The sequence below is a fragment of the Leuresthes tenuis genome, unplaced genomic scaffold, assembly GCF_036924035.1.
Source record: "Leuresthes tenuis unplaced genomic scaffold, fLeuTen1.0.hap1 SCAF_6, whole genome shotgun sequence".
NCBI lineage: Eukaryota > Metazoa > Chordata > Actinopteri > Atheriniformes > Atherinopsidae > Leuresthes > Leuresthes tenuis.
In genome coordinates, this window is record NW_027325360.1 from 33,570,062 (window position 1) to 33,584,848 (window position 14,787).

At 39.3% G+C, this 14,787-nt stretch overlaps 1 protein-coding gene across 1 annotated transcript in view; it reads right to left on the reverse strand.

Annotated features, from left to right (window-relative positions):
• arid3c (AT rich interactive domain 3C (BRIGHT-like)) overlaps positions 1–13,791 on the reverse strand; it is a 96,911-nt gene extending 83,120 nt beyond the window's left edge. Inside the window, 2 exon segments of the mRNA XM_072387049.1 lie at positions 12,812–13,432; positions 13,679–13,791. Coding sequence (XP_072243150.1) covers positions 12,812–13,432; positions 13,679–13,717 — 660 coding nt within the window. The 5' untranslated portion in view covers positions 13,718–13,791.
• Positions 13,792–14,787: the final 996 nt, after the last annotated feature.

Consider the following 14,787-nt stretch of genomic DNA (forward strand, 5'->3'; position numbering starts at 1 on the left):
CGGTCCAAGTTCAGGAGGTTGTTTTTCTCTTTCATCCTGTCCATCCGAAACAAAATAACCCTTTGACATGTAAAGCCATGTAATAAAGTAACTGCTGTTTGATGCTAAGTGGTCTAGCTTTTAAGAGGAATCAGGCCTGTGATTGTTCACAACAGAGATGCATGGCTTTCATTGGGATGTAACTTTAGTTTCATTCACAGTGGATGAAAATTTATCCTAATCTTGCAACTACTTTGATTTAACTGTACAAACTGAATCTGTAGTGGTTAATGTATAAAGTGCGTGGCTGATGAGCCCCACAGACTGAATTTTAGTTAATAGTTTAGCTACTCCTCTTTAAAGTGGATCATTACAAGGACACTTATTTTGTATAAGGGAGAGTGAACCTTTGCTGCACTTCATTTCAGTGAAGTTGAGATGTTTAGGGTATGCTCTGTATCTAGCTGCAAAAATTGCTAATCATTTCTTAAATGAGAATTTACAAAGTATAGATTATAAGTTTTGACTTAGAGTGAGTACTGTTAACTACTGCTAAAACTAATTTTGTAAAGCTTTCCAAAGGTTTAAACTGTGGAGGGACCATATTTAAAATATGTCATACATGGTAGTACTTGACATTAACCCAGTGATCCCAGGTCTGTTTGGATGATTATATTACATTACAAAATAAAAGCCTAACAAAACACGATTCCTGACAACCACAGAATTGCCTGTAGCTTTGATTAAATTAAATTGATGTCAATTCAATTCAATTATACTTTATCAATCCCCAAATATAATTTATATTGCTGCTGTATAAATTGTTATTTTTGTTGTTATAGGTGAACAACAAAATACAAATAAACATCAGTTGTCGAACTTTTGGAAAGTAGAAGTGTAGCAGAGATGGGGTTGGGAATCGAGAACTGGTTCTTGAAGAAAACCGGCTCTCAGTAGTTTGATTCTGTGGAATCGTTAATCTGCCTACTTAATGATCCTGCTTATAGGTTCTGCTAACGTCTGACGCATTTGCACAATGACGTCATGTGCACACTTCGTCTTTTGGCTCAATTTTTCCAACATGGCATCGAGGCAGAAGTGCTCCAAAGTTTGGTTATATTTCACCAAAAAGGACAATACCAGAGCCAGTTGCAACATTGCAAAGCTGTGACCACATCAAACGGGGGAAATACCTCCAACATGCTGAAACACTTGACCACACAGCATGCAAGTACTTTGCACGAATGTAAAGTCTTTGACACAATGGCAACGACTTTCGCGGGAGAGCTTGTGGCACAGCATAGTCTTAAAAGTACCAGGTAACGCAGGGCTCTGAAGTCTCACGCACTGATCGTGACAGTCACACTTTTCGGTCTGTTGTCACGCACTCCTGCCACACATTGTATTTCTCACGCTGAAAAAATGTTTTAATATACATTTCTCTGGCGCGCCACTATCCCTATGGAATGGCAGGAAACAAGCATGTCTCCCATGAGTCTGAGCAGAGCAGTTATTAATAACAACGACACTAATAATAATTTTATTAATGGAAGATCCCCATTCCTGTGACCCGTCCAACTGGGCCCCTTGAGAGCCCTATAATGTAAAACTTCCAGGGCAGGGAAAAGTAAAATGACAGAGGCGAAAATATATCAAATGTTGGTGCATACTTGAAATTCAAGTCTTGCTGGAAGAAAAGCCATTTGTACTATATATAAGTGGATGAGAATCGATAAGAGATTCGACAAGGAACCGAATCGATAAACGATATCAATAATGGAACCGGAATTGATCACTTCTTAACAATTCCCATCCCTAAGCAGAGACAGGTGAGGCTGAAATCTTTAAATCTCATCTATAAATCTCATCACCATGACTACACTGGGGTGTCAGTTTATTTACCTATATTTTTCTTAATTTACAAAAACTTAACTGAAGATGTCAGAGAGTGTAAGCAGGTAACACAGGTGAACTATTACTGTGTCACACCGGTATGTCAAGTTAGGTTTTTGTCCTGTCTCCACGTTTGTTTTGTGACTTCCTGTCTTATTTTGCAAATGAACTCTCCTCTCGTTTCAGGTTCCTTGCCCTTCCTCTTGTGTCATCTTGTGTCTGATTGTCTTCCCTGATTACTGATTGTGTCCACCTGTTCCCCACTTTGTGTACTTTTTGTACGTCGGCGTTTCGCTTTGTCCTGTGCCAGTGTGTCACGTCTGATTGTCCTGCACACAAGCCCTTTGTCCATAGTCAAGTCTTTAGTCATAGTTGAGTTTGTTTATTCCTTGTAAAGAGTGATTTTTGGTTGGCCTTTTTGCCATATAGTATTTAATAGCTCTTTCAGTTAAATCAGAGCTATTCTAGTTTTGATTGTTATTTTGTGATTTTTTCGCTAAGAGAGATTTTTGGTTGGCCTTTTGCCATTTTGTATTTCCATAGCTCCTATAGTATATTTAGAGCCTTTTCCGATCATCCCTCTTTTGAGGTGCTTTCTGTTCCCTGAGATTTCCCTGTTTTTGGTTGAAGAATACTCTGAGTACTCTGCATCCAAGTTCTCTCCGTGAGTTCCCTTTGTGACATATTGAGCCAGACTATCTGGGGCAGCCTACTCATGTTTCAGGTCCTGATTGAGGGATACATGAGATGTTCGTGACATTTTGAGCTCTGTATTGTTTTCTCCACACTCTGATTTGTCTCTATAAAAGACTAATCCTGGGTGTCAACTCTCTAATGGGAGTGGCTGTTGTGGATGATGCAGTCCCAGCATTCAGCATTTGGAGTTGAAGTGGCATAGGACGATATTTGTTAGATTTGAATGTTTTTAAATTTTCCTTCCATCCAAACAGTACCACACACATGAAAAAGATAAATTGGATTTTTTTATGATAATACACATGGCCAATTACATTAAGATTTTTTAGCCAACTTTCTATTTTTCAATAGCCCCCATGAATAAACTATTCATAAAACACACGACCAATACACACGTTTTGGATGTGGATGTGTAATTGTATCTCTGAAGTGTGTTGTGGTCACCAGTTAATGTAGCTACTTCCTCCAGTCTTAAACATAATGGGTTGTATATTGGAAGTGAGATACGTGCAAGAGTCAAATTTGCGTCACTGTACAATTAGTGAGGTGGATACATACAGGGCTGGTAATGAGTACCTTTCATCATAACGCAATTTCAAGTCCCACAGGTGATACTTTTTTTTCACATTTGTTTGTTCTAATGCATCTGCATACTCACTGAAACAATTCATTTTCCACTTTCTGTTTTACTTTTAAATAACTTTGCTTGTTGCTGTTGTTTTCCCTTACTCCTGTCAAAAGATTGGCATTTTCTTGTGGTTTTTTTGCCCCTTGTTATTTGGAACTTTTATACTCCTTGTATCCTTAATTTCTTATTTGGTTGTTTCTTGTGTGGATATATTGGACTGTCTTGAATTTTATCTTTTGCCTGCCCTTGGCTATCTCTTTTTCCCTGTATACATTTGTTCATTTACCTTTGGTTTTTGGAATGTGACCTGCCATGGTGTTCTGCATCTGGGTCCTTCCTTCTAAGTTGCTGTTGCAAGAATTCACATGTTAATTAATGTTAGACAAGCAGCCACTAGATAGCTGATATCAAAAAGCTGATCCATGCTTCTCTAGACACTTACTTTCCTGTTTATAGACTTGTTTTTCTTTCTCAGGTTTCACTCATTTCTTGCTGGTCAGCCATGAGAACCCTTAAATAGGTTAAAGCTGCACATGAAAAATGTGATACCGTTGGTCATTCAAACCTTAGCTTACATTAATTCTAGCTTATTAGGATTCAAAGAGTTGCAATGTCCAGTGATGAAACACTGGTGATATACTATGTGTTACCTGAGCTGGTTTAAGTATATATTTTATAGAAAAAAGATACAGATTATCAACCACAGTAATAATATCCTTTATATAAACCTAATAGAACAACATTAGGAAGGGTTAAAGACCGTTATCCTGAAAATAACCTCTGATTATTGCATAGTAACTGTCTTGATTCTGTCCTGAGCATGTTACCTACCGCACATGTACAGAAAGATCAATATACACTATGAATTTTTTGTGAACACTATCACTATCACTCACTATGTGCAGATCAGCATGTGTGAATATTATTGCCACATGTGATGAAATTAATCTATTTGAAGCTGTAGCTGTGTTTTGTCACTCTTTTGTCACTTTTCACTATTGCACCCCTCTGGATCCCTGCTGACCTGGCACTGCAAGTCTTTGGACGGATGTCTTCATTTTGTTTTGGTTGCACCTGTGTAGGTGAGGATAAAGGCTTGCCTGTAGAGGCTGGTAGGTGGTTAATTACTCTTACTACTGGAGCACCCATTACTTGAATGTCTTGGGATCCCCCAGGAGGAGCTTGAGAGTGTCGCTGTAGAGACACTCATGAATGTCTGTTTTTTCCTCCTGGACCTTTGCCCTTGCGACCCAACCACAGATAATGAGCTTAAGATAATGAATATAATGGAACATTTAATAAATGTTCCACAATTACATACAGTGCCTTTCGAACTTTTATAGGTTCTACAAAGTACGTTATGTGTCTGTCATTTACTCGAGAAGTCCCCAGCACAAAGCCAGCCTTGTTTATCAGCATCTAATTGTATAATGTTTAACGTCTGTGAAATGCTTGCTTTATTGATGAAACATTACTTCTCTGTTTAACTGACCACATGCTGTTGAGACCTGGTCTCGCTCTGCTGAATCGCTGAGACCGTGAATACCTCTGTGACTAACTCTGTTTCCTCCATTCAAACATTAACTCCACCACTGATGACACAGACACAAGTGTGATTACATATCTGCTGCTCCAATGCTTTGGATTAGTTTGGTGAAGCTACAGCATCCTTGACAGCTCGAATGCGTCAGCAGGACAGAGCAGCCAAATGGAGTACACCACAAATAAAGACAACAGTAAATCAGGCTCTGCCTCCCACGAGTAAATAAGAAGCAAAGTCTTCAGAAATGGATGGAGTAAAACACTGTAAACTTTCTTAAATTTGTGCTAATTAAATCTTCCGAAGCACTTTTGGCACTTTTAGCATGCCTGGATGAAGTCAGTCTGTCGTTCAAGTGATAATCACTCACTAACATGTTTTGAAATTATATTCTGACTCTACATACAGATATGTGTGCACTTACTGCAATTTTGTCATGCTTACAGTGCAGTATCTTTACATTTCAAAGTATTTATGTCTAACTATGAACTCAACATTATTTTTTCTTGTTGTCAGGAAAACAACAATGATATAATAAAACATTTAATTAATAATAGTGAGTGTATGTATATGTGTGTTAAAGCAATGGAGTTGCTATAGTTGTGTTCTCACAATGTAATTTATAAGCATGTTTGTCTGTGTGTGCACCTCAACTATTGTGAGAAGCTAAAGTGAGTCTTACGATCTGTGATGTCATCCATCCATTATCTATACCCACTTAATCCAATTCATGGTTGCGGGGGGCTGGAGCCTATCCCACCTGTCAGGGAAAGAGGCGGGGTACACCCTGGACAGGTTGCCAGTCCATCACGGAGACAAACAACTATACACACTCACACTCACTCCTCCGGTCAATTTAGAGTCACCAATTAACTTGACACTCTAATTTTTCAAAAACAGTAGAAGAGTTTATAAAGTTGAATTTTTTTTTATTAATAGCCCAATACTTGTGACTAAATTAAGTTTTTAATGGTGTTTCTAGCTGTCAGGATGTTAAAGTCGTCAGCTTTCAAAAAGTATAATGTTGAAAGATTGTAGAAAGATTTTAAGTTTCTCTATTCATTTAAAAACAAAAACAAAAAAAATGTTTAAAAAAAACAAACACCATAGTTATAGCAATGATGTCCTGACTGAGCTAAACATTTTGATATTGGCATTTTTTGTTTATAGCACAAAGCATGCGCAGATAGTTCAGTGCTGAAAAACGTATGGATAAAGTTAGAATATGTAACAATATCAATAGAAGGTGTAGTAGAAAAAATAGTAATTGATTGTCATCTAACTGCCATGTGATGGACTGGCTACCTGTCCAGGGTGTACTCCACCTCCCGCCCAATGGCAACTTGGATAGGCTCCAGCCCCCCTGCAACCCTAAATTGGATTAAGTTGGTATAAAAAACTGGATGGATAACTGGATTGTCATCTAACAGTTTTATATACTTTTCTACCTACATGGTAGATTTTCTTCAGTGTGAGAGCCTTCCTAAGTGATTTGTTTTACTACCTCAAGCTAATAGAAGGGATGAATCCTCCCTTCTACAGCTGCATGGAAAGATCATTAGATAGACAGATAGAGCTTTATCAATATCATAAAAACTTTTTTTCTTCTGAAGTTTTTTATATACTGACTGATTCTGGTCTTCAGTATCAGACACATACAGATTTTATTCAGGTGACTAGGGATCATAAATCTGTCAGATCCTTTGCAAAGATTACAATAAATATCCGTTAAAAGATAACTGGCTCAAAATGGCCTCAAAATCTTAATTTGTTTCAGATTTCTACCATAAAAGATATAGGATCTCAGAAGTGTGGGTGCTGAATCAACATTCCCACAATGAGGGGTGGCTGAAAACCATTGCACTGTACTCTATATATAACTGTTATCACCCTGAGAAAACAATCCCAGCAGTGAAGTGCGTATAAATGAAATTATTGAGTAGAGGATAACTGAAGCTTTTTGCCATTAAGGAAATGCCATGATACCTCATACCTTTCATCACCTCAAGAACACCATCCCCACAGTTACGTGTGATGGTGGCAGCATCATGCTGGGTATGTTTTTTCATTTGACATTTTTTCAATTGTTCAGAATTGAGGGAGTGATGCATGCTGCTAAATGTAGGTGCAAAGACTAGAGATCCTCAGATTTACAACAATCTTTGCCCATGAAAGCATTTTGGGGGAGTTTCTCAGCTCCTCTTTCCACAGACCTGTGCCATAAATTTAGGTAAATGCATTAATGACTTAGTGCTAACTAAGCTGAACAAACAACGGACCCTCTCAGGAGAGTATCGGGATCGGGGAAAACCAGAACAGGACCCTTCTGACCCTATCTGGGTCAAAGTAAACAATGGTGACAGTTTGCCCTGACTCTGATCCAAACCAGAAGCAGATGCCTCATGGAACTTTTAAAATAACCTTACCCAGATTCACTTTCAGCTGAATCTAGAAACTGTATTAAGTGTGCTTTATATCTGTCACGATTTACGTTTTGTTTCATGTCTTGTCTCGTCATTTCCTGTTTTATTTTGAAAAATCTCTGACCTTCCCCTCTCTCCCGTGTCAAGCGTCTGATTGTCTTCCCTGATTCCCAAGTGTTTCCACCTGTTCCCCTTGGTCCCTCATGTGTTCAAATAGTCTTCGTTTCCCTTGTCTTGTGCCAGTATGTTGTCTCAGTTTGAGCTTCATTACCAGCCTTTTGTCTTGAGCCATAGCTTCCACGAGCCTGCAGTGAGCGATTCTTCTGCAGTGCTATCTTGTTTTGTAACTTATTCTTATTCATAGTGAGTAATACGCTTTAAGTTTATAGTTAGTTTCATAGTGCCTCTGTTTTTCAAGTGTGTCCTTTGTTTAAATCCGCCTCGTTAGGAGAGCGTGTCTTTGTTTTGTTATATTTTCATAGCCCTTTGCTTTCCTCCCAGCGTGGAGAGTTTTTATGTTTGATAACTGTCATAGCTGCACTCGTCCTCACCCATAGTTACTGAGGAGAGCGCTTGGGACTTGAACAGCCTGATCCTTTGCTCTGCTTGGAGATCCTGCCCTGCCTTGCCTGTGATGTGTTTTAAAAAAATGAACCTCTTTGCATATGAAAATACCCTGCATTTGTGTCCTGAGTCCCTGAGGTCCCTGTGTTTAACACAGGAAAATAACATTGGTTGGTTTGTTATTCATACGTCATAACTTTACAGATATCCATCTGAATTTTGAGACTCAGAACCATCATGTTATGTTGTTTTTGATGTCTTTATATCCTAAGTTTATGCTATATCTTTACCCTTGATATCTTAACAAGTTATGGTGTTTTAGAATCCTCTGAACAAATGTTTATGAGATGGAGGAATGAAGAAACCAGGTTCCTTTGTTTAACCCAAAATCTTTTTTTGGGTTAAAATTCAAATAGTAACAAAGCTCGACTATTTGAATGATTCCAGTATCCATCCATCCCCTCCCTTTAGTTATGTTCAATTCACTAAGTGTTTCTTATATAATCATCCCTATTCAAAGCATTTCTCCTGTTGTCTTAAGGTTCATGTCTTTGGTCATATCATTTTAATAAATGGTTCATATATATACATATATAAAATCAACCGGCTTTTGTGTATGTGTTCTTTACGTACGTGTGAGTTCATCAAAACGAGAATTCACGAGTAGCGACTATGTGAGACTGGAATTTATTCATTATTAATTAATAATTGATTATTAATTTAACAAACCAGAATCGGATGATTCGATAGACTGTGGTGCCCTAAACGACGTAAAATAAGGCTTATTCAGATAGTGAGAACTTTGAGAACTTTATATCTGATCACATCACGCTACGTGTGTCACTATACCAGTTACATAAAACAGCTGGCCTCAACCAGTTTGCAGTTTGGTCTCCAGACGGTGATCTACTTTCAATCTCTGAGAATATCAATAAGCGTTTTAAAGAATTTTGAATTAATTTCTGCAGCTCAACAACCATCTCGACTGAAGAGGATAATAATTTGATGTAATCAATAAAAACATTTTTAGTCACTTTGGGTTCCTAAATGATGGTTACATCAAACTGTTACAGGTTTACATTGGGGGAAGATTATTCTGTTCACGTTTTATGTTGCTGTGACAAAGCCAATCATTTTTAGCCATGATATATGCAATTTTGAGATTAAGCTTAAGTTACATTAAGCTCTTGAATATTTGTGTTGGGGGATGAGTCAGCCCCGATTAGAGCTGACAAATATATTAGAAATTGAGCTCAAACTCTAGCTGCACGATTATGGCCAAAATAATTATCATGTATATTTTGATCAGATGTTTTTTAGGCAATTGCTTTGTAGGGTAGCTTCACATCAGGAGGAAGAGCTCAGGAGGAAGAGCAGTCGCCCACCAATCGGAAGGTCGGTGGTTCGACTCTGGCTTCCCTGGGCTACATGTTGAAGCATCCTTGGGCAAGACACTGAACCCCACGTTGCCTCCTGATGTATCCATCAGGGTATGAATGTGTATGAATGATTAGAAAGCACGTAGTTATTTGTATCTTAAGACGTGCTGTATGAGTTTGTGTGAGTGGGTGAATGTGGCGTGTAGTGTTAGAAGCGCTTAGAGTGGTCAGTTTGACTAGAAAAGCGCTATACAAGTACAAGTCCATTTACCATTTACATCAGGTGACAGAAAGAGCAAATATTAAGTTTAAAATAGTTATAAATAGTTCCAAATAAAGTATATATTTTCTAATCTTAACTGTCCACCACCCCAACCTCTCCTCCTAAGGAGGCATTTTTTGCCCTAGACAACAATGGCAGCTGTCAACATTGTATAACAATTTACACCTTGTTGTAAGAATTATTGTGTTAGTTAAACCAGAACTGAACTTTTAAAATGCATGTAAAAATGTTAGACCGCAATAAAAAAAATTAATGAATTAAAAATAAAAAAATCACTAAAATATGTAGTTTCTGATACTGGAATAACACACCCAGATAAAGCAGTCTGAAGTTGAATTAAACTCCTGCACAAGCTCCACAGTTCCAATGCAGTGTACAGAAGTAGAAGCCAGTAACAACGAAGCATGACAACAAAGGATAACATGCATCTTTTAGTAAAAACAGTAAAGTGCAAGTGTATATTAATCCAGCTGAACTCCCAGTAAAGCTGTTCTCATTCACACATGAGTTTCTTTTATCAGAAACTTGGACTGAAAATCAGCCCATTAAGACTATGTCAACTGGCGATCACTTTCCAGACTGTTAAAATCCTAATTTTATAACCACAGCCTTATCTGACAAAATCACCATTCAAGTAACTTAAAGACAACGTCTGTGCAGTGAATACAGCTGTTCTTACACATACCATGATCTCCCACAGAGGAAGTTAGAAGCAGCAGAATGTCTTCAACATTATAATGTTGTTCCAGTTAATGTCCAAATCGAGCTTTAACCTAGCTCCACTTGGCTGTGCATATACAGATTGAAAACACCACCTGCTGTCTTATTAAATTAACCTGTCTTTACCCCCACCTCACACACATGCAAACATAAGAAGAAGAGTTTCTTATCTTTGATAGCGCATTGTTAGCTAGCTAACTTTTACTTCCAAATCACAGATGACCACAGAGGTACAAAGGAATGAATCCGTGACCTAATTCTGAATCCCCTGCAAATCAACTATGATTGATTTGTGGAAAGAAGATCTAATCCTCATGCTTGCAGTGAATTGAAAAACTGGTTTGAAACAACATTGAATTGAAGGTATTCTAGGTTAAAGCCAAAGATGAGTATCCTGAGATAGCACTGAAAACCTTTCCTTTGCCAACAACATATGCTTGCAGAGCAGAGTTTACTGCACAAATGCAACTAAAATGATAATGATAGAATATGGTGAGTTTCGATGTGCTCAGGCAAGCGGAATTGTTTAATATCAAACCAAGCACAATATTTTTATCCTACTGACTCATAAACTACTGTACTTTAAACATAAAAGATAGCATTAATGCCATGCAATACAATGCAATATTGTTTCAAGTTGCTGTATAATTTGTGACTGCAGAAACTTTAAAGCTTCTTGTGTAACTCCACAGTAAAAGTCATGTGTGTTATTTTCTGTAAAATGGCAGAGCAGACCTCTCAGTTCTGTTCTCCACAGGGCTGTGACACCTCCTGGAATAAGAACAGAGTGTTCTGCAGTGGCCTTGAAAAATCAGAGGCTTCAATTATGAAACAAGTTCTTTTGCATGTTTAATACAAAAAAAAATGTTGTGGAGGAGATATTTGTGTATATCTGAAAGACACCTGGCCAAACTCTACAGGGTCATATGTCTGTGCAAACACATTTGTAATGTGTGTGAAATAAAGGGAAAAGCAGAGTGTGTAACAATATGCAATCCTCTTTCATAATAGTTTGGCTGTGAGCCGACTTTCAGCTGCAGGCATTGTCTTAGACACAGCCAGATTGGTATATCCCAGCATTTTTGAGTGAGAGCCTGACTGGAATCCTACAAGCTCCAGTTTGTTGCTTGTTCTGAGCTGTAGCCAAAACTCCAGGCAGTGTCATCTCTGCTGGGCAGCTTCCCATCCACATTGTTTTGCTGTCTAATCTCTACATTCTCCTGCACACTGTCTCTTGTTGCCTAATCCCAAGATAGAACTAGCTTTACTAGAAGTTTTAGTAGCTCACAATTTTTGCAGTGAATATCTGGATCACAATAGGAAATACTGAGGGAAATAACAATGGCCAGATATTATGCTGTCAAAATGTTCCTGTCATGTACAAGTGCCTTTACATTCACTGACTGTCTGAGGTGCTCTGTGGAGCCTCTTTGCATTTAGCTCACATCTTGTTCTTATTTCCAAAGATGCATTTATTGTCTTCAAACAGGGTTAAATTTCCAGCATTCAGCATGATCACCACGTTGGCTCCTCTCTGTCTGCCCAGCAGCCATATTCAGCCTTTTATTGTCCCATGACCATTACACTGAATGACTATATACAAATGACCTGCACAATAATTGCACATCCTGAGGAATCCCAAGCCCGCTCCGAGCTTCACAAGGAAACCTGCCTTAATGAACACAGAGGTTTTCTGGAAAAACTAAATCTGTTACAAACTAACACGTGTTGGCTCATGTCATTAATAACTCAGAGTACTTGAAAGCATTCCCCATGATACATAAACTTCTAATGACTATTGAACTAATGCACAAATATTACAACAATGATTATGCAAAATGTGGCATCAGTAAATGGCAGATATATCACTGGTACGACTCTTCTCTGCACAGCATAATCTCACCATCCTTGGCTCATACAGTCCCTTTTTGCTTCTGTTTAACTTGCACCTCTGAGTGATTAGTGAATGAGTCCAGCTGAGGATAAATAGACACAGGTGAAGGGATTGGAGCTGATGACCAGGCAGCACGGAACTGAGAAAAAAAGGTCAGGGAACTGGCAAAAACTGAAACCAGACAGAAAAACACAAAAATACCTAGATCGTGACAAGTAATGCATGCTGTGAAGTAGGCATGAGACATGCAGGCTGCAGACAGTACGCATAATGAAAAGTACATCAAGGGTTTCCACTGTTTCACTAATGATATTCTAATGCTTCCACTAAACAATTCTAATAGTTTGATTATTATAAAGATTTCTTTATTTGCTCTCTGTTCTGACACACTGACTAACTTTAAAATATGCCCCTGGCTGTTCCTACCACTAACAAAAAAAAATATTGATACATTACTTTCAATCCCACAATTACATTTTCCCCACAAAACTATGGCACAATGCAGAGCAGTTCTGTTTGTGAGTTCCACTTTAATGTTCAACAAGTTGCTGATAAATATATTCTGATCCAGATTCTCCTCAGCTTTAACTAAAGAACACATCAACTAATGGCTCGTGAGAGCTGCATAGTGTCCATGAACGAAGCTTTAAGTTACAAATCATAAAACACATTCAAGTGGTGGCTTCTTAAAAACCAACAGACACTTTATCGGGTCAGAAAATGTACGACAGAGTGCTGTGTGTAACTGAACGCACAATGCAGCAAATTCAAGACTTAATAGATAGTTTTGAATCAGCGCGTTCTCAGTCTACCTGCTTGAACTGCTCCTCATATGTCCACTCGTGATGAGACTGGGGGTGTGCCGACGGCGATTGTGCGCGGAAAGCCAGGACGTGGGTCGCCGGGACTCCGACCATGGTGTGCACCGTGCCGCTCTTCGGAGACAGGCACGCTCCCGGGAGTGCAGACTGTCTGTGCTGGAAGCAGTTCAACCCAGTATTGTCGCTTCCCTCTTCGTACACCATCACCTGCTCCATGCCATCTTCCACCTCACCCGGCTCCTTGCCGTTGGTGCCTGCTACGGAGAGCCCGTCCTCGTCCTCCAGGTGAGGCAGCGTCACCCTTGTGAAGGAGCTGCTGACTCCTGCTGTCAGAGCGCTGCGCACCGCCGCCTGGTAGTGGCGGAAAGCCAGAGCTTGTTGGTGGATCTGGGAGTCTACCATGGAACGAAGGTCCTTTTCTTTCTCTGCCAGTTGGACCTTGTCCTCCAGTGCGAGGCGCGCTGCCTGCTGCCGTTGCAGGTTTTCCATGACCGCCTCCAGCTTCATGCCGCCGCTGGCCAGCTGCTGAGACTGTGCGCTGCGGATCGGGCCGTGGCAGGCTACGGAGAGAGGCTGAGCTGGAAGGCTGCGGGCGGCCGACGGAGAGCCTTGCTGCAAAGGGACAGATTAGATAGAATGATTATTCGGGGCACTAAAGAAAAGCCGCGCAACATTAAAGCCTCACCAAGCAAGTGAGATAAAAAAAAAAAAAAACTCCCAAAGAGACTTAAACAGCGTTAAAGTGTTTAAACGTAAAAGAACGGAACGTTTCTAAGAGACATGTGCCTTGATGTTAGGCTAATGAGCGTACTAAGAAAAGAAGCCAAAGCTACTGTGTGGCAGTGATGTGACACTCACCAAAGCAGATGTAGTAGCTGTACTTGTATGATCAGCCATGCCCCTCTCTGTCAGAGTAATTTCACACTGACTACGGCTGCTCTCTCAGCACTTGGTAAGTGCTGTTGAACGCTGGACCCTGGGCTGCTTTCGGCAACAAGTGGCGATATCAGTGATGATGACCTGTGGATGCAGAGATCATCTGCTCCCAACACGCCAGTCCCGCCAGACAAACTCAGTGTGGGGAGCGTCCAGCTCCTGACATCAGTCTTCTTCTTTGTTTCTAATCTTCACGAAGACACATCCTACTGTATCTGTGGACACTTAACACGATGATGACAGAGTTTGATTCATTACCAAAACGATTTTATTGTGTGTTTACTTGTATTGGAAAGTGAATGTTTGCATGTCTGCTTTATTGATGGAAAAAACATTAAAAGTCAGTATTGTCATACTTCAGTTTGCTTATTAGCAAGGATGAGGTGATACACTGGGACAAAGACAAGGCATTTGTCACTTCCTCAAACTGAGTGTAAAATATTACCAATGAAAAACAAAGACACATTTATGACACTGGGTTTGGTCTTTCTGGTGGCATTGCTGTCATTCAAACTGCTATTGAAAAGCAAAGTTACCTTTTAATAGCTGCTCATTTAATCAAGCATGGAGGATTAGAACAGCAGTGTGGAAATCATTTTTATCTATTGTCTCCTACAGTGACTGTTCAGATATGAGTTACTGATTTTCTAATAGAAATACAATAAAGATAGGATAATAAAACCAAAACTTTTTTTGTTGTTGTCATACAACTCTTGCATTTTCTAGGTAGTGATCTCTATATTTGTGTGGAGAAATTACGACTAACGGAATAATTAGACACTGTGTAAGAGTTTGATCTATACTAAAAGCAATTCTTTGCATATTTGAATGGAAAACTTCAAAATAGCCAGAGACATGTGCCTTAATGTGAATGAGCGCACTAAGAAAATAACCCAATTCAGCAGTATGGCAGTGATGTGACCACAGAAAAACTGCAGTCACCAAAGCAGATGTAGTAGCTGCGCGTTCTCCTGTGTGGGTTTCCTCCCACAGTCCAAAACCCCACTGAGTGTTGATGATTTAAAACTGAT